The 24,472-nt window shown below is 34.7% G+C and overlaps 1 protein-coding gene across 1 annotated transcript in view; it reads left to right on the plus strand.

Annotated features, from left to right (window-relative positions):
- LOC132546194 (uncharacterized) overlaps positions 1-24,472 on the plus strand; it is a 115,129-nt gene that overhangs the window by 14,453 nt on the left and 76,204 nt on the right. Inside the window, exon 3 of the mRNA XM_060209905.1 lies at positions 18,968-22,270. Within this exon, the coding sequence (XP_060065888.1) occupies positions 18,968-22,270 (3,303 nt within the window). The remainder of the gene's footprint in view (positions 1-18,967; positions 22,271-24,472) is intronic.

Below are 24,472 nucleotides of genomic sequence, written 5' to 3' on the forward strand. Positions count from 1 at the left end.
CAGTTGCGAAACAGGTTTCCAACTTATATAAATCATTGTTGATGGCCCAGATGAAAACTTGCAAATGGTCTTTGTGGAAGGAAATGGTTGTACCCAGGGAAAACCTGCTTTGGTCGAGCTGGTGAAATAACACCTTTTCATGACCACTCGGGAAATCAAATCTTGGAGGACTTTCCTGATGTATTATTGATCAGATATAATTATAGTTAGATCTTGTATCAATATCGGACTGTGAAAAATAAAATCGGATGTTCAAAGATAGCAAAGTTGAATGTAAGCCAATTAAATCTCAAAAATTAGAATACAACTTGGTTAAAACCTTGATCTGCCATCAGTCTATATATCATCCTTTATATAGAATCATATTGTTACAAATTTTTAGAAATGCTGAAATATTCGCAACATCAAAATGTCTGGAACAAAAAATCAGGCAAAGTTGTTGTGGAGTTATGGTAATGATTATGACTGTATTAGGAAATGGCTGTCTGGCAAAAACTTGAATATAAAATCTGGTTTAACAGGTTTTGGCGGAAGTTCTACTTTGAACATCTCGTCTCTTGGGCATCAGTGTCATTGCCTTTTCCAGATAGCCAGAATATGTTTTGATGTAATTATCTATTACCTGGTTACAATGAGTTATTGCGTTAGTCAACTTATGTCTGAGCCTTACAAGGAGTGATTTTTTTCCTTAATCATATATATATGTGTTAAGTTACTACTATGTTCATAGTTTAAATGCACCATATCAAATAAAGTGTATTTTTCATTAAATTATCTGTTTTCAGACAAAGTAATACTTGTAGAATATGAAAGAACGTCATCGCAAGCAGAATCATGTGCATAGTTATGAGCTATAGAAAATTTGTTTGGTATACTATGTATTGAAATCGAATCACATACACCTTGAGGAAATTTCAGTTGTGCTTGGTTTCTTTTAGTGCAATTTGAAATGTGATATTCAACAAAATATAGTTTTTGTGACAACTATTTTTAGAAAACAACTTCAAAATCAAGTTAAATTTTTTCTGAAGAAATCGTGACCTCCTTGGCTTAATTGACTGACACACAATACAGAAGATTTCATTGAAAGTGACTTCTATTGATATTCAAGTCTTTCATGAATTAAAATACAGTGTTGCTTTTTTTTCTGTGTGTGTACCTGCTAAGACACCAGTGCCTTTGTAGTCTACACGGTTGACAACACTTGTGTATGGAGGATGAACCCCCAGGTATCCACCCAACATATTTTACAACCTGACAGTCGGTCATCCTATCGTAAAAGTTCACTGGGCTTGATGAGATTGTATTTACCTGACCACAGGTATTCCATTTCCTGGCCAGGTGACTTATCACAAGTATTACTTGATATTGTAGAGTTTGGCACAAGGACTAGAGTTTGCTTTAATTCCTGAGTTCATGGCCCAACCAATAGAGCTCTGTGAAGCAATCCACAGCATTAAACCTTTATCTGCCTGAGAAGGCATCTAGATATCGTGTAGGCAATTGACCTTACTAGTTCTAATTTACCTGGTAATGCCATCACAATAACAGTATTTAAAGCTCTTTTTCTTTTGTAGTAACACTACTCTGTGTATTTGATATAATATTTGTCAACAAGATCTGTCCACGTTAGATATTACCTGTACTATTTTGGAAAATCTTTATTGAAGGGACCGTGGGTGAATAGGGATTACAAGATAGAATACAGAGATAGTTAGTGTCTTCTTACGTAAAGGGTAAGGCAGGGGGGCTGTAAGCACAATTACAGGTAAATGTGGTGTGTCACTCTAAGTACCAGTAGCGGTATAGTGACCAAGCAATATAGAATTCAGTAGGTCACACAGAAATCACCTGTACTCGGAGTTTACCTGTTCTTTGAAGTTTCATCTTACTCCTGTTCTCTTCTGGTGGCATCCAAGCCTGTTAATAAAGTTAATGATTGACCTGGATTTAAAATTGAAGAAGTTTGACTTACATGTCAAAGTGTATACCATGCTTATGGAGAAAGTAAGGTGATCAGACGCAACATATCTGGATAGACAGACAGCAGTAATGTGATAATACAAACCAAATTGAAATCATAGGATGAAAACAAAAAAAAACCATATTTTACATATTACTAGTGGATCTTGACTTGATTAAATGAGAGATGTGCGTGTGATACATATACATCCAGAATACATAATCGGGACAGATGATGTATTAGGACAACCTCAACTCTACTTAGTTCTGTGCTACAGGTAAGAAACTCTAATTAACCAAGGTGATGTGTATGTGACTTTTACTAATATCTCAGGACACTTCCCATCACCTTATACATCGGTCATGTGGCTATCTGAAACATACACCTGGTAAGTTATTCATGGACTCCGACACCTGAGAAAGTTAATTTCTTGGCCGTAGAATATGTATATTTTCACAGTGACATACTCTACCCTCCAATAGCTGACATAAGGAGTGGATGTGACCTCATTTACTAAATTCCTAGCGTGTTATCTTTTTTTAGATAGATAATATGTATGTTAGTTAATATCATGTCTGACATGAGTTTAATTGTAAACATGGTGGTTGTGTAACAGTGCTCTAAATACTAGGTTTTACAGCTGGTAATGCCATATGTATGTGCTGTATATTATCTTCTGAGGTTTTGCTCAGTTAGTGTGTAAGGTGTAGACAGGTATAATTTCACGGTCTGTGTTTGTCAGGTATGCTGTACATGTAAAACACATTGTGGGCTCATCTCTGTCCCTCAGTTCAGTACCTATATGCCACTAGTTGTACTTTTGTTAAACTTCAGTGCTTTCTTTGTATTTTACCTGTTGTTTGCATATAAGGTGATTCACCCGTTGTCTCTACAGTGATGAACCTGTTGTTTCTAGAGTGAAGTATCTGTTGTTTCTATGATGATCTACCTGTTGTTTGTATGATGATGTACCTGTTGTTACTAGGGTAATTTACCTGTAGTTACTGGGATGATGTCCCTGTTGTTACTAGAATGATGTACCTATAGCTACTAGAATGATGTGCCTGTTGTTACTAGAGTAATTTACCTGTTGTTACTAGGATGATCTACCTGTTGTTTGTATGATGATGTACCTGTTGTTACTAGGGTAATTTACCTGTAGTTACTGGGATGATGTCCCTGTTGTTACTAGAATGATGTACCTATAGCTACTAGAATGATGTGCCTGTTGTTACTAGAGTAATTTACCTGTTGTTACTAGGATGATCTACCTGTTTCTATGATGATGTTCCTATTGTTACTGTGATGATGTACCTGTTGTTACTAGGATGATGTTCCTATTGTTACTGTGATTATGTACCTGTTGTTATTAGGATGATATTCCTGTTGTTACTAGGATGATGTACCTGTTGTTACTGTGATGATGTACCTGTTGTTACTAGGATGATGTACCTGTTATTACTATGATGATGTACCTGTTGTTACTAGGATGATTTACCTGTTGTTACTGTGATGATGTACCTGTTGTTACTAGGATGATGTACCTGTTATTACTATGATGATGTACCTGTTGTTACTAGGATGATTTACCTGTTGTTACTAGGATGATGTACCTGTTGTTACTAGAGTAATTTACTTGTTAATTGTATGATGATGTACCTGTTGTTACTAGGAGGATGTTCCTATTGTTACTGTGGTGATGTACCTGTTTTTACTAGGATGATGTACCTGTTGTTACTGTGATGATGTACCTGTTGTTACTAGGATGATGTACCTGTTGTTACTGTGATGATGTACCTGTTGTTACTAGGATGATGTACCTGTTGTTACTGTGATGATGTACCTGTTGTTTCAGCTAAATGTTAGGAAAGTGAACATATAAGTAACAAATGATAAACCATCTAATGGTTACTTTTATTGATATATGCATTAAGTCTTGAAAGGCAATATATTTGTATGAAGTAAGTCGAGATAAAAATAGATTATGAATTCAAAAGAGGATTAATCCCCTTGGTCATCGGGTTCTCTTTTCTATGTATCGTTGCTGGGTTGATAAATGTGTTACATCTGGAGTTCATGCGTAAATAATTTCATTAACACATGAACTTGTCACATTTTATTATGAGAGGTATCATGTTTTAGTGCCTATATAAGACCAATGTTTACCACAAGTCAACAGAAGTTTCATCAAAGCATCATCATGTTGCTGGGTAGCTGAGTCAGTGGGAAAGAAAGGGGGTGACCTGGGTATGTACAAGTGAAAACATCACAGATTGAAAGTGATGGTATTAGATGTGCTTCCTGTACAGATGTGATGGAGATACTGACATCATTTATAAGATGCCGAGCCTAACACCTGTGAAGAGATGCGAAACACTATGTCCAGTAGATTGAAAAATTTGTGCCATTTATACCAAGACAAATGCCTTACTCCATTTTTCAATTATGAGAGTAAGTCCAGGGTGACACTCAGTGATAAGCCCATCTGATTTGTTAAAAGTTGTAACAAGCTGTTCTGTTAGTGGATAAAGTATCCTTCAGTATGATGAAGTGCCACCTTCTTTCTGATTTTCATATCCAGGGATATACACAGACAACATGCCCTATATATTGTTGTCCATACTATACCATTCTATAGGTTTACTTCAGCATTTCTCTGATGTTTTTACCATTCTCAATTTGTTCATTGACAGTCTCTATTATCAAATCTATAGCCATATAAAAATTGTCTGCAGCTGAGGAATAGATTCAACACTTTGTTTTTGTGCTCACTAAAATTCTAAAAGTGCATGATGATTTGAGATGTAAATGATAAGATCGTTTTTTGCAATCTTTCAATTTGCTCTGATGTTTTTTTTCTAGGTAATATCAGCTTATCATCACAGATTCAAGTGTAATTTGCATATCATTAAATCTAAAGTTCCTAAAGTTTTTAGAGGAAGAAAAAAGGTTCATTCTCCAGCCTTGCCAAGTTAGCTTTGTATTTATAAGTCCTCAATGCCAGGGGATAACATACAGGTTTTAGGCCTGTCTTGGACCAAATTGCCTGTAACCTTTGACCTTGACTTGCACCTTCAGGCTGTGGGCCCCATAGTAAACTTTGATCACTGTAAGAGTGACCTTGATTTTGACCTTTGACATCTATCATGAAAGTAACTTGTAAAGGCCATATTTCCTTTCGCATCTGACCTAATACCACTTTGAATGTTGCATCATTCTGCCTTGGGATGGTATTGTGTTGCGTTTTAAAATGAATCATTTTCTTGAACCTTTGATCTTGATCATGTAAATAAGACTGGTACATATATATTAAGAAGATCACACCATATCATACTCTGGTTTGTGTAGAAGTGAGGCATTCATGTTTCTTTTTTTATTATTATTTTCTCATATGCAATGAAGTAAAATGTATTATATCTCTACTTCTAATTGAAATCTCTTTAAGCTGATGCAGCTGACGAGCATGCAGCATAATAAGCATGGGAATTGAGTTTGAAAGTGTAACTGTGTATGTTATATTGAAGTGCATGTATGGGCCAAATGTCTTGAAGCATTTGAGTACAATCTAGTAAACTCTGTATACTGTATCCTGGTTTAAAGGCAGAAATATCCATGAAGGTTGATTCTCAATTTTGATCGTTATTAAGATAAATCCAGGCAACTATTTCAGTTTCATATAAAAAGAATTGCAATATGATTTTTATCTTGTATGATAAAAAAAACCCTTGAGGCAGCGGTAATTTAATAACTTTCATCAAGTAGAAATATCTAAATGTCATGAACAAATAAAGGATATTAATAAAATAATTTGATCTGAAATTTTAAAACCTTCATTAGATATAAACATTTCTATAAGCATATATGTTACATTTTGGGTTTCAAGTATACTAGTTGATAAGGTTTCAGAAACTTAAAATATTTTAAATATTGATAGGAAATACAGAGCCCTCACCAAAGCCTCACATTAGATCACCGAGACAGATGATTTTATCTCTGTTGAGTAAGTGTAACCTAAAAACATTAATGCTGTGATAAAGTGTTAGAATTCACAACTTTAAAGGAATACAGTAATAGCGAAATCCCTCCAGGGACAAGTCCGTTATTTATCATACATAACATCAAAGTGTGATGTCAACCATCAACGGGGATGACCGAGCTCATTAAAACAGTTGTGACTTTTCACAAACACCAACCTAATGTTTTGTGTGCAGAGGTATGAAACTTGTATTTGGGGCAAGGAAATTTTGCATTAAGAAACAAATATGTTATGCATAAAAGATATTCTAGTATATTCCTTCCTTCCATGTACAACATGAATATTACCTCTCTCCAGTATTTGTTAGAAGTCATTTAAAAATGAATTACAAAATGCTCCAGTTATCGAATAACCCATTTACCTTCAACACAAAAAACTTTGAGATGAGAAATATGTCGAGGTCATGACATTAACCTGACTATTTGAATGTCTACTTATGGGGATGTGTTGTTAAGCTCAGGTGATTTTAAAAGTATAGGATATGCAGAGAAGACAAAAATGTGAAATGTTTTGGAATACAGGACTGAAATGTGCTGTCATTTTCTCGGAAGGTCATGGTAATTGTACCCCTAATGTGATGATTGATCCCCGGTTCTTACTTTAGATAATATAACAGTGTTAGATTTCTTCACAACCAGTTTTTTATGGCCAGTCTTGAAAGCTAAATGACTGGTTATCATCTATCTAGTGGTGTGTTGGAGGATGAAGGGTCTGGATAAACAGTCATTAAAGTGATAAGCAGCATAGTCTACCTGGACTGTTGGAGATAAGCTTGCCCCTTAATTGACTTAACCATTCATTCCTTTTGGATTGTCTCCCTTTTATCTAGCTAGTTGCCCTTGTGGTAAAATAAAAATACCTACCATATTACTCTTTGGGACCTCTACACAATCTGAATTTATCTGTTTTAGAATGAGGGTTCCATTTTGTACAGATTGATCCAGGCTAAAACTGTTTATGGTACTAAAGCTGATATTGTCCTTAGAAAGGATATGAAGCCTTTAAGGAAAAGTTGACTTTAATCTTAAATCTGCCCTTTAAAATAAAATCTTTGATCCAATTCTTATAACTTGATTTTGAGAAAGGAGCCTGCTGGTAGCCATTAATATTGCTAAAAAGACCAGAATATTAATGGCCAAGTCACTTCAACCACTAAACACTTTTTAATCCCAACAGAAATCTATTTTCTTTTTATCATAATCTTTATTGAATGCCAAGAGGGGTATAAGATTTACTGCCAGTAAAGGAATTAAGACAGTAATTTGTAATTAATATTGTCTAGTATAATATAATTTAGTTTAGCTATCTTTGGTGTAAGATAGTACACCACTAATATTATACAGTGTACCATTTTTAGATCTGTATGTGTATTGTGGTTAGGGAAACCTATATTTGGGTAAAAGTTTTTGTACTATTTTCTCTGCTGGGATCTGTCAGGAATGTTTAGTATAGTTGAACAGATCCTGTGTATATATACTCAATACTGTGGTAATAAAGATCACACCTAACAGGTCAGGTCATCGTAACTAGCATCCCATTATACCACCATTCATAAACCTAATGTGTAAAAGGAACTATTTGATAAATGTCAATTTCAGATTTATTTGAACACGCCCACAACATTTGTCTGAAGGTCATCTAGTGTATACAGGTCTTGACATTCCATGGATGACAGTTTTAAAAAAAAAATTGTTATTTTACCTGAAATATCAGTACCTGTTCATTAGAGCCTATCAGCTGAAAAGTAAATACTATATTCCTTCTGGTCTCTATTGTAAAAACTAACATCTATCTGATTTCTCCACTTAGATATGTAGAACCATATCACATGTCACTGAAGTTGAGAGACATATTCAGGATGTGCGGTTGTAAGGTTGCATGAATGTCTACACAAGCTGTGATTTGGGAGGGGTTCTAGCTTTCTTTCTTGTAAAGAATGGAAGAAAACCTCAAAACTGGAAACATTGAATTAAAAAAAGAATTGATAAAGAAAGCAGTAGTCCATTTCATGAATTTTGTTTTTTAAAGAAACAACAAAAATTTTTCCTTGTGTGCCCCCACCCAGTTTTATTAAGGATGAAATCTATTTCTAGGTTCTTTTTATATCTTAGATATTGTTTAGGGCATGTTGGGTTTTTTTCACTTTTTTTTTTTTTTTTAAGAGGGGAGGGGTCCAAAAGGAAAGTTTCATAAAAATAACACTGATTTGAATCAAGCTTTAGGTAAGGTTGTAAATGATAGAAAAAAAAACCTTTATAGTACTTTTCTATGGGAAAGATATCAGATATTTAATGCTGCCTGTTCTCCAGTAATAAATTATACTGTGTCAGAGGTGTCATTTGGATTTGTCACCATATATTACACTGCATTTTGTATATTAGATAAAAGAAGAAAATCTACAGTAGAAGGGGATTTTTATCAAGCAGTCAACTGTTTTTGTTTTTAATAAATTCATTAATTTTTTTAATTGAATTTTCTAAATTCTTAATAGTTTGTCAGGTCTGTTTAAAAAAAAAAACAACCCAATACTCTGTTCTATATAACCTCTACCTACATTGTACGCTGCTTGATATCCTTCACTGCTTATCAACAATATAAAGGTCAAAATGACCTTGGGAAATTCAAATTTGGCTGTATAGTGAATTAAAGAATTTGTAGTATCATGTTCGTTTTCATACAGATGTAAAATTATGAATATCAGATTATGGGTTGATACTCGAAAGTCGGAAACTATGCATTCAGTTATTTCGCTGGCAGTGTTAGAAAATGGGTAGGAAGTTTTTTGAGAGCTTTTTGTCCAATTTTCTGTTTCATAATTGCAATGAAGTGAAATTGGAACGTTTTCCTTGTCCATGAAGGATTTATGGTCATGATCTGATCGGTATGAGGAGATTTCCTTGAGAACAAATAAGATTCTGCTTTTTGGATTAGTATCGGCGGCATCTCCCTATAACGTGGGATAATATGTGACGTAATCTACAAGGAAACGCCGTTGGAGACGGATTAAAGTTGGCAACTTCGAGGATACATATCCTAAATGATTTGAAGGAGATCAATTGCGGGCTAGGCGTAATGTTGGAAACTGTTCAGCAGTACGTTACACAAGATAAAGTCTCAAGCTCCTGAAGGATCACTCTATATATGTATTGATCCTGTCAACCCTTGAATCCAATACAGCACCTTAAGTGTCACTGTTGCAGGAATGGCATCAGAAAACGTGATTTACTCCAGCGTGACTGGCGTGCTTTCTGGTATTTACAACAACCTTCGGGTATGGTTATATTGTATGTTCGTTTTTTCCTCCTGATATTTTACTCTGAATATAAACTACCATTTATTTGAAAAATTATTGAACATATAAAAAGGAGTGGGGGGATTTTCTGTGCATTGCTGTACATATTATATAACAAGTTTTTGTTGAGAAAGATTTACTGTATGCTTTAGGAGTGTTCATGATTCTGTATACGTCTGTAGTACTTCTTTAGATATTGTAATGGTGGTTGTGTGACTTTCCTCTGGAACTGTTCAGCAATTGAGCTTTAAATTCATGCATACACTTCAATGCTTTTATGAGGAATTATCACATAGTAAATCTAAACAACATATGTATGATAGGGCGAAACCACTTTCATCATGATTAAATCTTTTAATTCTACCATGAAAATTATTCTGCCACAAACTGTCAACCCTGTACCATATTAATCCTGCAACAAGCCCATGCCAGGTTGTAAAAAGCACCTATGTTGATCACTGTTCAGTAAAATTATCTGTAAATAGCCTTATTTTAGTCTCTCCCTGACTTTTGTGTTCAAGGAAACAATTGTAGACAGATAGTCTTCTTGGCATACTTTCTTTACTTCCCCTTTCTATGAATTGATTTTTTTTCATATTTACCCCCAATGTATCGTATGTAACTAATTCCACAACTGGTCAGATTCTGGTTTGCAGAGGAGCAAGGAGCATCTATGTCTTTATATAGAAATGGTTTTATTTACAGGATAAATACTGTAATTGGCTATTGTAAGTGTTTTATTGTCAACCCTGAAATTATCTTATAATTAAAATTTCATGGAACTGGGGGATATTTAAAGTTTGTTGTCTCCTGCTGAGTCATGCTCTCCAAGTTGTTTGTAATCAAAGGGTAGTAAAGGCTATGTAATCAGTTCTCAGCGTAATCAAAAGCTCTGCATTGTTGCCCTTGACCTCTGCATTTGAACTGCTATCTCTTCCCTCAATGACTTGTAGAGGGTGCCCTCTACCTGTAGATTCAAAATCAAAGGGCTATAATCCAGAGGGTTGATACTTTTCATTTGAGTATTGATTATACTCTTGTCTGGGATCACCATCAGTTAAATACCAGTCTCAAATTTACACCTTTCCTCGTCCTTTTCAAATACAGAATTCAAATTTTGATCTCTTTATATCCTTTATCCAACAAACCCTTGTGGAGATTGCCATAGAATGGACGTCAAAATGACTAGATTCTGACGTATACATAACTCTATATCTCCAGGTTTCCTGTCTTAGATGGTATCTCCCATCTGTACAAACAAATCAGCTGTAAATCACTGTTTGAAATCATTCGAATTTCTGTCAGATTTTACCTCCCCTGGACTGGAACAAGCTTAAAATCTTGTCCTATGTATATCCTTTTTACTATCAATCTTGTTCAGTCAGTTCTGTAACTATATATACTCTGACAGTTAAGGTGCCAATCATAAAGACCTTTGATTTACACATTTTTTTGGAAAGCAGTTTTGATGGAAAAATAAGTCAATGAAGTCTATAAGAATTATGATTTTAAAAAATACTTCAAAAGTGACCAGAATTGTGCATAAAAGTTGAAAATTTAAGAAAGGAAAAGGTCAGATGAAGACCATATAAAAAAAAAGAAAAACTGATGGAAAAAAAAGCGGGTCAAAATGGAAAAATTGTAATGAGATATTTTCAATTAATAAATACTGGAGACTGCTGTTAAAATATTAATGGTGATGTAATCATAGCGCTTGATATTAGTTTGTTTCATTATTCACAGTTAATGTGGTTGCTGATTTCAATATGCTGTCATATTGAGCTGTAAGAACTAGAAGGATGAAATGTGTTATCAGGCAGAGTTAGATATATAATTCAGATAATCAATATTGAATGTTCTTTAGTATCAAATATTTTAGACAGATAGAATGAATGTTGATGGGATCTTCTAAAGGGAATATATAAATTCTCTCCATAAGCAGATTTTTTGTTCCTAACTGTATGGTCCAACATGGAGGGAAATCAGTTTTATTCAAAGCATTGGGCTTTATAACATATGAGCTTTTCACATAAAAGATAAAATACTGTTTTACCAGACTGTTCAAACTCCCCAAAGTCACACACAAGTTTTTATCCATTTACAAAATGAAATATATTACATGATCATATTTGAGGTGTTGAGAGCTAGACACCAAATCAATACAATATGATCCCATTGGATATCACTCTCATTGTCACTGAAAAGCATGGTGAGGCAGTTTCCTGACAGGAAGTTCAGAACTGATGAGCACGCTCATTAATGTCAATTAGAGTAATGGACGATACAGAAAAAATATGCTTTACGAATGCTTTATACATGGGAAAATACAGACAAAACATTGACAATATCATTCACACACATAAATAACATTGTTTCAGGGTATTTGTTTGAATTGCATTGAAGGGACTGTTTAATCCTTATTGATGAATTAAAAAAAAAATGTAGACTCAGCTTTTTACATTTAATTTGCTTCATTGGGCTGATATTATTAATTATGTGACATGTATTGAATATTAAGTTAATTGACAATCACTATAATTTCAATGAATGTGTTTGGAGGAGAGGGTGTTCGTTAACCAACAAACAAAAGTATGGAGAAAGTAGTTTAATGATTTCATGTACAAAACATGTATAAAGAAACATTTGTTACTCACAGTAACATTCTCAGTATGACAGCAGTACCTTATTGCCTCCATTATCAGTGGATTTCCTTACATTTCTACTAATGAATTAATTTGGTAGTTAATGCAACAACATGCCAATCCCAATGTTCCTCAAGCAAACAAATACTTTAAAATGAACAATACATTTGGTCTTGAAGGCCTAAATATAGCGATTGAATCTTTTAAAATGTGGTAAAAAATTACGTTTCCTTGTCATAAACCTTAATTAGCGCTAAGAAGGTGGACACCAAGAGTAAAAATAGATGATGGTGCCCTCATACTCAGCTTGATTCTTTATAGACTTGGGTTTGTCAATGTGATACAGTATACTGGTATTGGTAAGGCTGAAGATGTAAAGGCCAGTGCTGTAACTTTAGCACTGTAATTAAGATGCCCATTCACTTGAGGGCACCTTCTTATTACTAGTAGACACATTGCGCAATAAATTCGGAGTTGCCATGGTAGCTTCTGTTTATTGCCATATAAGGTAAATGTGATAGAATGTTTGCGGTTTTGTCTGGATTTTGCTCTTTCAGAAGTCATATATATATGGTAAATGGAAATCAAACGTCATTGTGTCAGTGAAAATGTCTACAGCAAATCTGTCTTGTTCAGTTACCTTACCACCAGACTATCAATTTATTCCCTTGATACCATCCATGGGTCAGTTTCCATGGCTACAATACAATATTGATGATATACAGAAATTGGATGAGTTTTTCATCCTATAGTGTATATTTCTTCTGTATAAATAGCTGATGCATAATTATGTGTAAAATTAGGAAGTAGAAATTTTAAGAACATTGAAGACAGTTCACTACCACACTGAGCAACCACTCTAACTGTTTTATGTACTTGGATGCACTAATCTTATCAGATTTCAGAAACAAATTTTGATAATACATTTAGAATACCCTTTGCTTGTGCTTTTGTCGTGTTGATGAATCTTAGCCTCTAAAAAGCTGCAATTTCTCCTGGTTTAGTGAAATATCACTTTGGTTATTAATATTAGTGTACAAGGGAATCAAAATTGTATGGAGGAAGGTTTAATTAATGATCCTTTCAAACTGTTTCACAGTTAAATGCTGTCAATCCTCAACAGCCTTAACTCTTGGTCACAATTGCATGCATAAATTGTCACAATACTTGTTATGAATATCACCAAGGCAATAGGATATGAACATTCATTAAATTGTGCTGCTCCTTGGAGCATCAGAAAAGCAATTAGAAATGAATAAGAAAAAATCTGATTTCACTGGACTCAAATGTTTTCTGCTGTTACAGGTGTTCTGTAGCTCTTCTGTATAAACCTTGTCTTACCATATCTCGTGTTCCATTATAGATAGCACCATATATGTTCAAATCTTTTGAATTCTGAAATCTTCTTATTTCTTGTGTTTACCTTTTGAGCTAGGGATTTGATACCTCATTCAGTAGAGTTTTAGTCTAAGGCACCCTCAGATTAAGATCTGGGATATATATTCAATCCCTCCCATGAGTGTTTTGTGTTTCTTGAGAATCTAATATCACAGGTCAATCCTTTGTTGTTCTGGTTTTCCTAGCTTGGACAAGATGCTTTACTACAGTTTCTCTGGATAGCATGAGGTGCACCTCCAGTATCATGTTCATTGAGGTAATCAACAGATTTACAAAGAGACCAAGCCTAAAATTGATACATAGATATGTTAGATGATAGTGGTACATGTTTCTTTAGACAACATTTTGCCACAATTTGATGAGAACCTAGCTGTGGTGTTAATTTGTTTTCATGGGATGCAGGTTAATAAAATGACAAATAATTTCATTTTTCCACAATAAGAACTGAATACATGGAAATGTACATTTTGTATAGCCCGTTTTATCTGAGTAGAAACAAAAATTAGAATTTTTCTCTAGGGAATTATGTACAAAAGGATAAAAAAAAAATCATCGCTGCTTGATTTCAGTTATGACTTGAACTTCAGGATTTGTTTAATTGTCATTTGTCTGGAAACGAAACCTAAATTGAAGTGAATTTTACTTGAAAAGAAATCCGAAATTGTTTTGTAAGTTCTGGGGACAGTCTTGTATATAGTTTAACCAGGAAATGTGAGTTTGATCATCTGCAGAAAATTATTCTGGAGCCAACTTGGAAAGTACTGCACCTTCTTGGTCTATGAATGAGACTATAGGAAGGAGTGGTTCCTGTGCAGTATGTGCATATTTTCTGGTATGTACACAGGTTCTAAACAGCCACAGAATCTCAGTCTGAATGTGGATATTATTTTGTCTGGCAGCTGATCCATTTAAAAGCATGAAACATTTTTGGAATTGTTTTGAATTTAATAGAACAGTTCTGCCTGAAGAATGTTGATAATGTGTGGAAACTGATGAGTAGATATACTCTTTTTCAAATTGCAGTTGATCAAAATTGTGTTGGAAATGTTTTTCTCTCTGTTTTTGTTTGGGGATGGGTGTTATGAATTTCTGTATTCAAGTCTGAACAGTTAATTAACATTTATGATACTTCCAATGAGAGAATTTCCTCATTTTTGTGTTTAGTGTACTCTTGTGTATAGGTTAATTTGTAGCCTGTCTGTCGTGTTTATACAGTCAGTTAATTACTTGTGGCACAAGACTGGTGCTCATTAATAGCTTTTGGCCACAATTTGTGTTTCCCTTGAAGCTGTTACATCATAGTCCAAATAGCACTACCACCGATATGGCACTGTTCAAATATGTTTGAGTGAGAAATTTATTGAAATGACCGGTCACAAGGTACATGTGACGTCAGAGTGTTATTTGACTGACGGTGTCGAATATGTAAACAGTGGTGTAGAAGGCACATTCTTCTCATATGATCAATCTTTATCGTGATACTCTTTATTGAAAGTGAAATATTCTTCTTTAACTTAACACTATATATCGTTATAAGAAACTTCAGCAAATAAACCTGTTTGGATAAAACCAGATAAGGGGAAAATCCATATCGAATTATTGTGAGTTAGTGAAATTGAATTTTACCAGTACATCATAACAACTCCAAATATATAAGATCATAGTAAGAACAATTGTATAACATGAAATATGATTATACAGGTGTTCAAGGTTTTTTATGTTTGCGGCACATCAGTTGCGGATTTAAAGAATTAATTTTAAGAGGTATGAACACGCATACACGACACATGTGAAAGTATATCCAGGACTGATTGATAAAAAATATGAATCCCAGCAACACAATTCAGTAGTAAAAGCATGTGAAGTATAAATGACTTGACGGAGTGTGAGCCTTAAATTTCCTACACATTTTTTTATTCAATATTAATGTTTAGATCTTATGCTTTTGTGTTATCATGAATATATGCAATAAGTGCATGTTTCTAATATCATTGGATGTTAAAAAAAAATGCAATTTTCTTAAAACAAAGTTATTCTGATTAATATAGTTGTAAGAAATAAACTTCTAAGTATTAAATAATTTGAAGAAATCATTAAGAACACTTCTGGAGTCATTAAAGTTTTTTATTTATTTCTTAAATTTTTTTAAAGAAATTTGAAGATAAGATAATTATGATTTCATATCGTCTATACTTTCTAGTATTTTTTATGTATGCACAGAACATATCAACAAGATATCAGTTCATTTTTGTTCTCAGTTCATACAAGTAATGTTATAGTCTAAAAGCTTCTAGATTCTTCGTATAGAAAACATGATAGATTTGACTTGATTCCCTTAAGTGCATGTGGTGATATGATAAATGCGGATATATTCTGATCAAAATCCTATTAGAGTTGAAAAGGTGCTGAAAGAAAATACATTCCATTTCCAGAATGCAGTGTACATTAGTATTTTACAAGTACAATCAGATGATAGATATGTTGCATGTGCAATTAAACTTCCAACATTTATTTATATGATCTGTTCCACTTGGCTGTTGTCCAGGTAATGTACACTTTCAGACAGAGGGCGCACTTGGTTGACACTTGCCAGTTGTACATAATATGCAGAAGGTGCACTTGGTTGACAGCTGCATGGAACTTCTCGTCTAATACCAGATATTCTGCATATTATTAGATATACATACAAATATAATGTGTGTATATGAGAACTTCATGTTTCAATTAATGCTATAAAATCATTAGACAATACATATTTCAGGAACAGCTGTCACCTGATTTATTGTATTGAGTTGTCTATTTAATGTCAGTAATGTGCATTTAATACTGCATCAGTATATGTAATGCCGAAAAGCTATTTAACAAAATAAACATTATTCTGTTATAAAGATATTCAACATATGCCATTTATGATAAGTTTCTGGAATATCTTATTTCATTTTGATATTTAAATCAAACTGCTGTTCCACATTTGAAAATTCACTGAATTGTATGCTGGAGTTGACCTATAAAAGTTTATTTTAACCTTCTCCACACCTCATAAGCATAAATAGGAACTGATCAGTACAAATTTTATAACACTGTCGTTTTGATGTTTTCATTTTTTTCTCATCCTGTTCTGTCATCACTTGATTATAACATCAGTTCTTTTGGGATTTCAATCAAAGATGATCCAGATCATATGTACAGAGAGATCAAGCATACATACTGGGTGTTCCAGGCTTCAATTCTGTTGTCTTAAGCTTTAGGTCACTGTGACAATTTATAGAAATTGTTTAACAATAATTTGCTTTGGAATGGAGGCTCTATTTGTCCAACATGACTACCTAGCTATCTCAGAGTCAGATTTGACATTTTATGAATATGTGTGTAATTGAACAGCACTCCCGAAATATGTTGAAATGAAATTCATGATTATGAAAAGAAAAAAAATGTAATGAAAATAGTTTCTTGTGCTTTAAAATATAGGTAAAGGGAAGTAATCTCTTTAGGTATGCTCTTCAAGAATTTTAGAAATTAACTCATGCAGGAAATCACTGGAAACGAATGTCTTAACTGTATCTCACTTCATGTTGTAAGAGGCAGATGATTGTAGGACACCTCCTGCAGGTCAGGGTTGGATTCTCTGTATTCTGTAAAGGAGACTTTGAGAGCCCAAGATAACTGTCTGTTGTATTCTACTGCATGATCATAGAAGGTGACTGAAAGTAAGGCCCTTACAGAATTAGGGGTTTTTGTCATGGACTTCTAAAGAGAAGACATCTAACAGACAAAATAGATCTGTCCCATCGCAACTCAGATTTTTTCTTTTCTTTACTGTCTGATCTTTCTTTCTGTGCTTGGTTTTCGACCCTTGGTGATCATCTTAACATCCATCCTCATTATGATCATGGTTGTTGCAAGGATGTTAAACCCTGTAAAAATGAAAGAAAAGAACTATGGAAGGACAGAGGTTTTTTTGTTTAGATAATATGATAATGGCTACTTAGACAGGAATAATTCTGTTATCGATCATTTGTTATTTCTGAGTCTTGCTGTTCAGATTCTTTTGATGTACTGATTACTTTCTAAAAGTTTTTTTTTTTCAATTTGGACAGTATCAGGTTATTAAAATCACTAATCCGTTGTAAAGGAAACATTTATGTGATTTGCTGTAGGTTGAATATTCTGATATGAGATCAGATCAATATCAGTTTCATATTGTACATGGCACATAAAAGCCACCAACCTGTCTAAGTCATAATTAGTGTTTGAAATGTATATTGGGAAATAGTTTTACTCTGGAAAGTACAAAAATTTACTTGATATTGTCTTAAAATGTGATTTATGTGGATATTAATTACAGAAAATCATTAGAATTTTTTCTAGCAACTTATACCTGCAACTTTGCAAGAATTTAGTGTTTGAAAACAGCTGACTTAGCCTTGGAAAGTCCACATTTTTGTCAATCTCTGTATGTCTGTGCATTAAGACCTAATTGGCACTCGTAATTAACAAGGTTGCCAGTATGATTGTGTTGGTTAATTGGAGTGAAATTGTATTCAGTCTAGTCTACTTTAGAACCCATTTAGTAGACTGGTATGAAACCTGAGTGAGAACTATAGGTAAAGTCTAGTTAGCATGAAAGACAGGTTAGTCTTACTGTGAGACACTATAGAATGTGGATCAAATTGTTCAGCTTGAATGATAGCATAGTTTAGATCTGATCGATACTGGTTAGCTTAGATGGGAGCTATAACTAGGATCTAGTTTAAAGACTGGTTAACCTGGCTATGAACTAAAATAGGATCTTGTTAAATACTGGTTAACTCCGATGTGAGCTTTGTTACATGTAGGGTCATATGAAGACAGATTAGCTTGGGTTAGAGCTGTAGCTAGGGTCTGGTTAAGACTGGTTAGCTTGGATGGAATATAAAGCAAGTGTCTGGTTAAGACTGGATAGATTTGGTAAAAAGTTTAGATAGGTCAGGTTAAGACTGGCTAACTTTGCACTGAGAGCTATAGCTAAAGTGTGGTTAAGACTAGTTAGCTGGACTGACCACTTTAGCTGGTCAAGACATACATATTTTTAACAGAGTTAAAATCTTAACGATTCAGTATTTATGTGATGTTATTTTATCATCATGTAATGATGCAATAGATCACACTTTTTATGCACAATAGTTGGACACCAGCCTAGTCACTGAATAACATAGAAATCGTAAATTGACTTGGTAATTTTTTCACCAGAATATTCAACCTATTAATTAAATTATCTATAATCATTGTATCTTTTATTATGCAAAACCCCACAGTAAAAAAAAAGTAAATTATGTTGATTCTAGATTTAGGCAGTAATACCTCTTCAAATGGTTTATGTACCAAACTTCAGTGTAAAATCTTGAACAGTACCCAAAAAATTGAAACCAATCTTCAGACAATGTGTGTATATTTCAGCTTAGTTGCTATAGATTTTTTTTAAATGATTGTAACACTCAAACTCACTGATCAAATTAAAAGATTGTGAATGTTTTAAGGGTTCAGGGTCTTGTTTCTTTTTACTATCATTAGAGCGATCATGTTTAGCATGATAAGAGATTACACAATACGGAAAGGTATCAGTGGGATTACATTAAAACTTTATTTTTTCTTTTCAGGAATTAACTGCAGCCATTGCCGAGGAAATACGGGTCCCAGAGGCTGACAGGAAACAACAAAATGGGGATACAAAAACCGACTCAGAAAAGTTAAAGGTCATTCTCGGGGAATGGAATGATGCTTCAAATGATTCTTCATCGTTAGAAGAAGATTCTGAGCCTGTAGCAAAGTGTAACTTGGAAGATTCAGTGTCATTACTAAGTGATGTCAGTTCTGATGCAGTTTCCTTAGAGACCTCTGAATTTGATGAAAAGTCGCCATGTGTTGAACGGCTGAGGTCACAAAGTGCAAATGAATGTCAAACTGGAGTCGACTTACACAATAAAAAATCAACTGCAAATTCTCAAGAAGATCAAAATCTCTCTGAAGATGTCAATGTTCTTTCAGAAGAGAAATTTACTCAGAAATGTGAAAGTGAAATTACTGTAATAGATGAAAATATTCCAAACAAGAAATCAACAGAAACTTCCTCAAAGTCAACTTCATGTATTACAGAAACAAGCAAAGAAGAATTCAGTGACTTTTCTAAAATAAAAAATGATTTAACTTCAAATATAGTGAAACCTCTTGAAGAATCAGTTTGTTTGATATCACAACCATGTACTGCAATAGAGGATTCTATTGGTAATGATTCCAAACCACCAGATTGTAAAGCATCAGTAGAACATTCTACTGTGGACCCTGTGTATTCGCCTAGTCTTCAGTGTAACAACTCTACTGGAGATTCTGTGCATTCTCCTTGTTTAGAGAATAACAATTCTATTGTAGATTCAGGGTGTTTTACTGGTCCAGAATATAACAATTCTAATATAAATTCTATGTGTTCTTCTGGTCCAGAAAATAACAATTCTACTCTGGACTCTGTATGCTTGTCTGCTCTAGAGAATAGAAATTCCACAGAGGATTCTGAGTGTTTACCTCGTCTTCAGAATAGCAACTCAATTGTGGATTCTGTATGTTTACCTGAACAACAGATTAGTGACCCTACTACTGATGTTTCGTGTTCGCTCAATATACAGAACAGTTCTACTGTAGATCGTGTATATTCACTTAGTCAGCAGAATACTAGCTCGTCTTTGGACCCTGTGTGTTCTACTCTGGACCCTGTGTGTTCTACTGTGGACCCCGTGTGTCCACTAGGTCTGGAAAATAACAACCCTGATGAGGATTTAGATGATTCTCTGTTGGATAAAACCCTTATGAATATTCCGGTTGGTGATGAATTCCGAGTCGAATCGGTAGATTTACCCGTTGTAAGACACCGAGATGAAGTAAAGGATAGCGTAACCATTCAAGACATTAGACAAATACCAAACACTGCGTTAGTAGACTACAGTAAGACACGACCAGGATTTATTGCGGACAGCGTATTGTCGCCTGTCGAGGAGGATTCTAGTATTCCTGAATTGTGTTCTCCTGATGTTGATGCTTCTGGAAAAAATGTGAATGACACCTCTCATCTCGCTGATTACACCAACATCATACCATCAGATGGTCGGGACTTTTGTAAGAGTGACAGTCATATTGACAGAAAAATTTACGATGAAATTCATGTCGAAGAAGTGAGCCAATCACCGTCTCATACTTCTTCTTCAGACCAGACTGAAGGGGATATCGGTAGATGTAGCACCCCAACTTCCTTTCCTTCGGTTGATCGTACAGAGCAAATTATTAGCCTCACTTTGAATCAACACCGAATACTCAGACGATCGAAAACACTGCCAAACTTTTCACCGTCAAAAAAACAGAAGTTGAATAGTTCTGTAGCAGTAGATGACCATCAGAATACCTCATACAAAGGAGGGAATTATGTGTTCAGGGACAGTTACTTGCACGGATCTACAAGTTCCTCTCCTGGGGGTCTATTAGTCACTGATATAGATGACCCAACACCAGTGTTCAAAGTCCAGAAGCAAACGCTATCAACAACAGCTGTGCAGACGTCATTTGATGATGGTAGCAACCCTTCGAGTCCTAAGCATGCAGGAAATCTGTCACAGAGTCAACAAATCAGCATAGGCACCAATACTACTGATTCACTAGAAAGGCCAAAGACTCGAGCAAAACGACTTGAGAGACTCCAGCAGAAGGAGGTGTCCAATACTGCCACGACAGAAATCTTCTTTGATTCCAGTAAGGTACAAGTTGCACCAGCATGTAATGTGAGCGCTCTACCAGCTAATCATATCGCTGCTGTTCCTAAGCATATGCCAGTGAAAAACATGACCACAATTTCACAAAGTCATGTGACTAGTGTCCCAGCCAGTCATGTTGCTGATGATAACGTAACACCAACAAATCATGTGACTGGTATGTCGATAAATCATGTGACTGTCACACCATTCACTCATGTGACAAAAGTTTCTTCTTCAAATCATGTTCCTGTTATTCCCTCAAGTCATGCAACTGTCAACCAAACTTCAGTTCACGATAAAACCAAACATGTCAGCCATTTTACACCAAAACCAAAATTACCAACAATGGAACCTGCTACTTCATTATCAGTTATCTCCCCTGTCAAGTCACCTGTCCCTAAGCCATCCAACTTTCCCGAAAATTTCCAACCAAAATCACAGCTAGGATATATGATTCATGACGAATCTCCTGAAATGCAAGTTGTTGTTAATGCTACCAGCCCTGTGTTGTTAAGACGTAAACCTTCCAGCAGCAGAAACAAGCAACGTGATATAGCCAGGAAAGAATTGGAGATGTATGCCAACGACACTGAATATTCAGAAGTAAACAAAAAATCAAAATTCATGGATAAAGACATGTCTAAAACATGGGATGGAGTGTCACGAAAAAAGTGGAAACAGTACTATGCCCCGATAATGCAGTCCATGCTTCAAAATGACGCTACTACTGATGAAAATTGCAATGTGAAATTCGGGTCGCAAAGCCTCCAACAAAAAACTCTTTTAGATCAAATGCACAAGAAGTATTGTGCATATCAATATGAAAAAGGGCTGGATATCCCCTGTCTGGTTCCCCAAACACTTACACTTAAACCTAGCCCCCCTCCTCCAGACAGGATGAGGTCAAGATCATGGCTACTCAAAAACTACGCAATCACTTTGCCTGACACGTCAGGTAGTTCCAAGGTCAACTCCACAACTAGCCCAAAGACAGATTCAACAAAAAGTGGTTCAGTTCCAGGTTCACCTACCCTGCCTCCTTCAAGAGATGGGACACTGAAGAGACAGAAATCTGATGACCACCAAACATATTCCACAGACAGCTCAAGGGACACAACTCCTACTGCTCAGCTTTCTCCAACCACTCCAGAATCTGATGGCGACCTGGTAAGTTATAGTTTGTGTTAAGATTAATCTCCCTTTGTCTGCTAGATTCAGCATGGCCATTTGCTCAAGGATTGGTAGGTCGGAGGTATATAATTTTTCCATTTCATGAAAAACATTTCCATTGCACACAATTTATAATTTTGCTGATCAAATTCTTTAAAGAAAAAAAAAAAGAAAAAAGAAAATCTCAACAATGTGTTTTAGAATACATTGTCTTTGCTTCTTTTTTTTAATCTGATGAATATGCATATACATAATTTTATTAAATGTTAAATATTGTATAAAACATGTTCTATGGATAAATAACTGTGGAAACATAAGTTTCATTAAACAGTTTTTGTCAAAATTTTGATTGTGCCGATGTATGGCTTTTCCTAGGTTTTCATCAATGATATTAAACATAGGTCAGAACAAGGTTTTACAGGAAATTAATATGTATGATTTGAACCAAACAATGCACCTTCAAATCTAACATTAAATAGAACCTGAAGATAAACCAAATTGATCTGATTCTTTAAATTGATTTTGAATTACTGAAGAAATGTGCACTCATTAGAACTTCACTGAGGGATTAAAAATATTTTGAAAAATTATGATGTGGAAAGGTACATTTAGAAATATTTAATATTGCTAGTTTATTTGCTGGATTTTAGAAATTAGAAGGTGTTACAGTCAAATTATTGTTATTAAAGTGAGTGATGAAATGTTGTATTAATGATTGGCATTCCTTCTTGTAGAAGATAACACACATTTAATTATTGAATAAATAATTAATTTATACATTTAATTAAGTTTGAATGTTATAAACCACCATTTTCCACAAAAAACTTTGATCCTCACTTTTTCCGAATATGAACTTTCATGCTAACAGTATCAATCATTGCTCTATGGCTTCAACAGCAACTGCTTCTCTAGTTTGAGGTAAACTGAATCAGAATTTCACGATTGTTCATACGCTGGTTAAACAAACCTAAGGACTTTCTTTACCATTTCACAGCTCTGTATGTTTGTTGTGGCAGATCAGATGATATATTTTTAGTGTTATTTTGCCTTTAACTCTCCTGTCTGTTCAGTGGCAGCAATTTCAATTTTTCACTAACTGCTGATTAATTTTTGAGCAACTAAGCTGCGGTTGCAGGTTACCTGTAACCATCTTGGATTTCATGATCTGGTCGCAAGAGGCCATCTTGGATTTTAATTCCTTTGCAGTGTGTAGAACCAGAACTGGATTATCCTGGACAAAATGTCTTGCTGATTTAAGGCATTAAGTGATCATGATGGCATTTGCTTGCATATGTTTAAATTAAACACTCAACTGAAAATACAATATAAATAGTCATGGAAGAGAGAGAGAGTAAGCTCCCCACTTTGTAAAGCTTGCCAAGGGTGTTTTCTTTTACGTTCTATAATCCCAGTCTTACAATCAGATCAAATAAGTTTGTAAACAGAACTAAATCAGCTAGAGACCTTTTTGTACAAGTCCTTAAAGCTTATAAACATTTAACACATTATTGATACTGAGATGGGATACAATCCAGCCTAGTTAGGTTGTATTTAGGCATTATCTTCTATACAGATTCCAGGTGTGTGATAGCTTTAACACCAGACTGACTTTACATGTGTCAGGATATAACAATAGGATTACTGTAGAAAGTATAATGGTTTTGATTTTAAAATCTGGTTCTTTATTGATAATCTGCCTTATTAAGCACAGGAATGTCCATTAGTTGTCACACAAATATTAATTTATATAGAAATCGATATGAATACTTCCATGCACTGGTTACCTGTATTTTGTGATTGAAATTTTTACATGCCAGTCTGAGTAGTTATGTTTTTTCTTGAGGCCAGTAAATATCGCATACCTTTTAACATCTACATGTCTATTTTACGTCAAACTTCTTAGTTAAAGATCAAGCAGGTCAACAGTCGGTTCTCAATTTGTTACGACAGTGCAAGTTCGATATTTAATCTTTAAATCTCTGTTAATGTTTATTGATCCATCACCTGACCATGCACCCCCAAGGGCTGTAATGGACTGCTCCTTTTCCTGTGAAATGTAAGTTAGTGTCATGCTCCAGGTAAATGGTCTGGTCGGTACCTGGGGTCCAGGGATAGATTAGTGGATCAGATCCCATGCCTGATTACTGGTAACCCTTTACCTGTATGCCTAACCCTATCAGACGAGGAGGGAAAAAACGT

Source organism: Ylistrum balloti, unplaced genomic scaffold, assembly GCF_031769215.1.
Source record: "Ylistrum balloti isolate Yb309-2 unplaced genomic scaffold, AGI_CSIRO_Ybal_v1 Utg369876, whole genome shotgun sequence".
Taxonomy (NCBI): Eukaryota; Metazoa; Mollusca; class Bivalvia; order Pectinida; family Pectinidae; genus Ylistrum; species Ylistrum balloti.